Genomic DNA, 6,644 nt, shown 5'->3' on the forward strand with positions numbered 1-6,644 from the left:
TTGCTTTCTTTCTTTTTTTTTAAAGAATTATTTTATTTAGGGGACCAGCAGTTGGTATAATGGCTATGTTGCTAGACTCCCATGTAGTTGACTGCGGTTTGAGTCCTGCACCTAGTGGCTTACACTCACACCGGGTGTGTGTGTGTGTGCATGCCCAAGATCCCGAGAGGAGAATGGAGGAGAAGGGATTGCGGCATGACCATCCCCCTGGGCGGGGGGTGATTTCTCACTTTCTGTCTCTCTGTCTTTCTGGTAAGCACACACGCCCTATGGCACAAACCTCTCAAAAAAAAAAAAAGAATTCTTTATGTATTTAATGGGACGGGGTGGGGGGGAGCAAGCCACCAGGTCCAGGACTTGAACTGCAGTTGGCTATATGGGAGTCCATTGCCCTTAACCACCACACCACCTGCCAGCCCTGAGGTCATCTGATTTCTAAATGGCAACCAAGTCACACTTTGAAAAGTCTGTGCAGGTCTGAATAAGATGCATCTGCTATCCAGTTTGACTTCTTCTGAAGCCCCGTTTGTGTCATTATTCTTACTGTGCATTAAAAACATCTTGGGAACATAGTTACAAAATTCATTGGAGACAGACTGAGCATAGTGGGGGAAAAAAATCCTTAATTTTCAATCCCACTTTTTAAAAAACTATTTGTTTAATTTTTAAATTTATTCATTCACATGTTTTAATTTGACAAGAGAGACAGAGAGAGAGAGAGAGAAGGAAAGCGAGAAAGCAAGTCACCAGGTCCAAGACTCAAACTGTGGTTGACCATGTGGGAGTGTCCAGTGCCTTAACCACCATGCTACCTGCTGGTCCCCTCAATCCCACTTTTGTCACTACTTAGTTTATGGCAGGGATTCCACTGTACTTTTCTTGGGATACCACAGGGCAGTCAGCTCTGAATCTTTGTTTTCCTTTTTGCCTCTGCTTTTTCTTTGACCTTGGATTAGGTCACAGGGAAGCTTTGTTTGAAGCTTTCCAGGTTATATATATATATATATTTAATAGACCACAGATTAGTCCATTTTTAACACCCGTCATGCCATGAATTCATAGGGAATAGGTTCCAGTAGCTCAGGCTGCTCTCCACAGGTTCTCACAAAGTGTGCTTCTCTGGGTGGAGCAGGCTGGAGCTTTAGTTGAACCCAGGTACCTTTCTCTTTGGCTTCTTTCTTTTTCTGGTCATCTTCCCTCACACGTTTCAGGAAGCCATCTCTGCTCTTAGAATGCTCAATACACTCAATGTGCGTATGCACATTGATTTTCTTGGCAAGAATCTTGCCCCCAACCTGCCCGTTCACAACAATGCCAACAGCATGCTGGGCAACACTGTAGACTCTTCCAGTTTTGCCATGGTAACATCTGTGGGGCATTCCTTTCTGAACAGCACCCACTCCCCTAATGTCTACAATATCACCCTTCCCGTAGATTCGTACAAATGTCGCCAAAGGAACAACTCCATGTTCTCTAAAAGGCCCAGAGAACACACATCGGGTGCCTCTCCCACCCCCCTCATGTTTGTCACCTTGGTCAACTACTGGAAGATGGCGGTTCTGGCCAAAAAGCCAGGTTATATTGTTTTTTGTTGATTCATGGCCAGCCAGCCTGCAGAAGCCAGTGGGACAGTAAAGATAAGTCCTCTTGGTATATTTTGAGTTTTCATTTTACCTTTATCAGGGAAAGCCTGCTTTGCAGATATGACTAGAGAAGAATAAATTGTATTTCACCTTTCTCGTAAATATTATAGGATGTTCTGGGAGATCCTGGCTTCAAGTGACCCTGTAGAGGTTAATCCATTTTCTGGAACCTTGATCTTACTCCTCCCTGTGGACATTGAGCTCCACTCTGAAGGGTGGGGCAAGAGAGAGTGGGAGACTAGGAGGGATGACTTCTTCGCCAGAGTGGGTGGAGAGTAGCAGGTTAGGTTGGCTAGGACTGACAGCCCAGCAGGTTGTTACATAGGGAATTGTTCAGTTCTTGCCATTTAGGACTGTGTAACAGAGAACCACTGTTTAACTTATCTTTTTCCCATTATACAAGCAATACTTTTTCTTTTTTGTAAAACACCTGGAAAAGCAAAAATGTTCTTTCTTTTCTTTTCTTTTCTTTCTTTTTTTTTTTTTTTTTTTTTTTTTTTTTGTTATGGGGTGTGTGCTTGCCGGAGACAGACAAATGGCCATGCCACAAACCTTTCTCCAGTCTCCGCTGGGGACTTTGGGCATGCACACACACATGCCTGACATTGACATGGTTTTCAAGCTGCTGGGTCTAGGACTCCAACTATGGTCTATAGTGTGTGATCCAATGCCTTAACCTCCACGCCACCTGCTGGCCCCCAAAAGCAAAAGTTTTCAAGTCATTTACAATACTCATCAACAGTGATTGGGTATCCTTTCTAGTACTATGCATCCTCATCAATAAATTTGACCTAAAGTGGAATCTTGTTTGTTGTATTTGCATCTCTGATTTCTGTAGACTGCCTGTTTTGTTATGCTCTCTTTAGTTAGGCTGGATACTGTCTGGTTGCATCCTTGGCACAGCTGTTCGTGGTTAGTTTTTGTCACTCAACCTGGTGACCTGTGTGGCCTTTCCTCACGGAGTGAAGAATGTTCACCATTCATGGCAAAGGGGATAAGTGCTGTTGGCAACCCTTTGCTCAGATATTCTTACCAAATGGTGCCCCACTGGCTTTCCTTCTGAACATTTCTTCCTGACCATCTTGCCTTCTCTCCTCTTCTCCAGCCGATGGCGAGACCATTCTAAAAGGACTCCAGTCCATTTTCCAGGAGCAGGGGATGGCAGAGTCCGTACACACCTGGCAGGACCATGGCTACTTAGCAACCTACACCAACAAGAATGGCAGGTGAGGCGAGCTCAAGTGCTCTTTTGATCCAGGCTCTTAAGGAAGATCAGAGAGGGAGATGAAGTGGGGGTTGGGAGTGATACCCAAGTATTTTTCTCCTTTGACATCTGTTGGCAAGGGACTAGAATTAAGTGTTTCTCAGCCTTAGCTGTGTTTACTCTGGGACTACAGCAAATCATGACTAGTCATTCACTCCTCCACCTCACTTTGCTCCTCCTCCACTCTCAGGTTAAGAGCTGCATTTCCAAAGTTCTCTCCAGGCCTTTGCAGCCCTGCCCTGCCTATACCTCTGTTGCAGTTCTTGATGTTTGTACCATAGATACCAATTCCAGTTGTACAGACGACTTAAAATTCTTCCCACATGGGGTTTTTGAGTGAACAAGAGCTGTTTGGAAATTGATTCTGAAAGCAGAAAAAATAAAAACATAGTTTAAAAACTAGGGACTAGTGGATGGCATGCAGTTACATCGCTGGATTCCCACATGGAATCCAGCAGTTTGAGTCCTGGACCTCATGGCTTGAAAATTACGCCGGTACATGTGTGTGCATGTGTGCCCAAGATCCTAGGAGAAGGGGGAAAGGGATTGCAACAAGGTCATTCCCGCTGGAGTGACCAGGGTGATTTCTTACATTCTCTTTCAGTGTCCCCTCCCCTCACCCCAAGTGCACACGCAATAAGGCAAAAAATCTCTTCAAAACAAAACAAAACATAGTTAATTTACTTTCCACATTGGTCTCACTCCTGTCTCACTTGGTCAACTGTTGCCCACCTTCTTCCCCCACCCCTACCTGGGCTTGGGGGAAGGCCAGCAACCCCACATTCATGGGTTTTGACCTGACTTCTGACTTCTTCCCCTTAATGGTCCTTTTGTAATGTTGAGTAGCTTATTGTTTTGCTGCTTTTTGTTGAGGAGTGGTTCCTACTCCTGGCAACTTTTCCTCCTTTTCTGTTTCTGGTTTATCCCCAGGCTCTCCCATCCTGAGTTTGCTACTTGACCTTTTAGCCTTCTCTTGAGTTCTCACCTGAAGCACTAAGTGGTTCAGGGGCAGTGGTTCTCTGTCCTTGCCCCAGGGCCCTCTCCTCCACGGTACTGCTGGCATGGAGGGCAATGAAGGACTGTGCACTCACTCTGGTATACATGAGTTTGTGATGTGTGGGCCTGTACTCGATTGGGAAGCCATTTAGGGGCTGAAGGTAAAAATGAACTAGCTTTATTTTTTAAATCCAAGCACTCTACCTGTATTCTCTGTGCAGAATTCCTCTCCTAATTTATTATTTTTCAAACGTTTTCTTTAACCACCATTTATAATAAAGAGTAATTTTATATCATGAACCCAGAAATACACATTTCTGGACATGGAACACAAATGCATAATAAAAACAAGTTTCATCAAGCAATTTTAGTGCTTATGATGTACTCAGACTCAGTTATATCTGTTCCATAATGGACTGATCAGATCCATTCAATTAGGAGTCAGAAAATTTTGTGTAAGGAGCTACTTAAGTGGTGGACACATTCTTTTTTTTTAATTGTGGTACACATTCTTTTTTTTTTTTTTTTTTTTTAAGAATTATTTTATTTATCCTTATTTATTTATTTAATTTGACCAGAGAGGACAGAGAGAAAGCAAAGCCGCTAAGGTCCGGACTTGAACCACAGTTAGCCATGTTGGAGTCCAGCACCATTAACCACCATGCCACCTGCCAACTCCCACATTCTTCTCTTTGAAAATGTAAACCATTCTTAGCCTGCAGACTTTACAGAAACTCGCTGTGACTAGAGTTTGTTGCCACTAAATTTGTTTACCCATTACCTGCCTTCGGTCAGGAAAATGGGGTCTGGTTTGAACTTGAAAGTTTATTGGGAGCCCCCAGTTTACCCTTCCCTTGTTCCCTCCAGCTTTAGGTTATTTGTTACTAAACCAGATAGAACCCGGGGATCCTTTTTAAAAACTAAATTCACAGAACTGCTAAACCACTTTCTAAAACTTTAGCATCTGGGACCTTCTAAATCTTCTATAAATGATTCATTGCTTATCTTCCCATGAAGGGTCCCTAATAAGAAAGCGAAGAGTTAACACATTTGGGGTAAAAGAAGAATATTCTTTTTCTTTTAACTGGGGGTGGTATCTTTTTTCATTTGAGGGCCATGTGATACAATTCCTAACCTGAAAAATTGTACTTGATTTTGTAGCTTCGCCAATTTGAGAATTTACCCACACGGATTGGTGTTGCTGGACCTTCAGAGTTACGACAGTGATGTGCAGGGCAAAGAAGAAATCGACAGCGTCAGTTTTCTTTTTTTTTTTTTTTTTTTTAACAAGATCTTTTCACTCAATCATCCTTCCTGAAATTGCAGCGTGGCCATCCCCCCTGGTGGGTGATCTAGCTTAATGACATTAAAATTATTTTCTCTTCATTACTGGTTTCCCAGATAACTTGATTTTAGAATTCTCTCCCTCCAGATAGGTGGTTTTTAAAAGAGAAATAATAGTTTCTTTGTTGTTTGTGGGAATCTGACTAGTAGCTTTCTCTTCATCAGTGCAAATAATGGTTTTACCTTCTCATTAGAGGGAATGTAGACCCTGTAACCAGGATCTTATACCTGCTATATTATGTATCCTTCCCCTTCTCAACTATTTCGTTGCTTAGAGGAAGGCCAGGTTGGCACCATGAGGATAGTGGGCGTGGAAGTGTGGAATTGAGCCAGGCCTGAGGCTGTGGTGGAGATGAGGGGACAGGTGTGTGTGTGTGTTGAGTGCACAGCTCTGTCAACATGGCCTCTGTTTTCTGGTCCGTAATTTAGCTCTTCCATACAGCTGATTCTACAAGTCCACTGATTTCTTTTCATTGTAGCTTTTGAACAAAGTAGAAGAAAGAATGAAAGAATTGAATCAGGACAATACTGGGCGGGTAAAAAGGTAAGTCCACAGTCTACTCTTAAATGTTCTTTTTATTACAGTTACTTGTTTATTTCATGGAAGAGAGAATACATGTACCCTCAATAGCTCAACAGGGTCTTGTCATGTTGCATTCCTTCTCCCAGTGTCAGCCTTCCAGCCAGCCAGGATCATGGGCACGCCTGGTATGTTCAGGTGTGCCCAGGGTCCAAACATGGATCCTTCCCATATGGCTCTACTGTCATCCAATGGTACCCAGCCATCTGCAACACCATGGCTGTGTCTTGAGTGTCCTTTTAGAATTGTTTAATTGGTAAAATAACTTGAATGGCGATGTTCTTCCTAGTAGTGTGTGCTTAAGTTGTGGAAAAGATCAAAATCAGCGACCAAGCTTTTAACAACATGGTAGACTGAGCTATTAGCCTCCTTGCACTGAAACAAGACAAAATGTGGGAAAACACACACACACACACACACACACACACACAGAGAAAGAGAGAGAGAGAGAGAGAGAGAGCGAGAGAGAGAGAGATGCTGATGAAATGAAAGAGACAGGCAGAAAGGCAATGTGGAGTGATTCCATGGAACTAAATAATGCAGAGATCCAGGTCAGTGTGAAGGGAGCGTGAAACTCCTGAACCACTGTCACCCTCCCAGAAAGAGAAAAGAACGCTTGTCTCTGCTGGGCCCCAGAGTAGAATGAAGCAATTTTCAGAGACTTCTCACAGAGTGGTGTAATTTCGTAAAAATTGGCTTCAAAGCTTTCAAATAATACAACTTTCTAAGGTACTGTGAATTGAGAGGGAGAGGCCACTTGCTTTGAGCTGCTAGGTTATTTTCTGATAATGAAAAAAATGAAACTTTCTCTGTCTAG

General features: G+C 43.1%; 1 protein-coding gene across 1 annotated transcript in view; it reads left to right on the top strand.

The window, feature by feature from the left end:
- Positions 1 to 2,745: 2,745 nt before the first annotated feature.
- The window catches only part of SMS (spermine synthase), a 32,513-nt gene continuing 28,614 nt past the window's right edge, over positions 2,746 to 6,644 (top strand). Inside the window, exons 1-3 of the mRNA XM_027771116.1 lie at positions 2,746 to 2,869; positions 5,065 to 5,158; positions 5,727 to 5,791. Of these exons, the coding sequence (XP_027626917.1) occupies positions 2,802 to 2,869; positions 5,065 to 5,158; positions 5,727 to 5,791 (227 nt within the window). The 5' untranslated portion in view covers positions 2,746 to 2,801. The remainder of the gene's footprint in view (positions 2,870 to 5,064; positions 5,159 to 5,726; positions 5,792 to 6,644) is intronic.

Source organism: Tupaia chinensis, unplaced genomic scaffold (assembly GCF_000334495.1).
Source record: "Tupaia chinensis unplaced genomic scaffold, TupChi_1.0 Scaffold000184_1, whole genome shotgun sequence".
Taxonomy (NCBI): domain Eukaryota; kingdom Metazoa; phylum Chordata; class Mammalia; order Scandentia; family Tupaiidae; genus Tupaia; species Tupaia belangeri.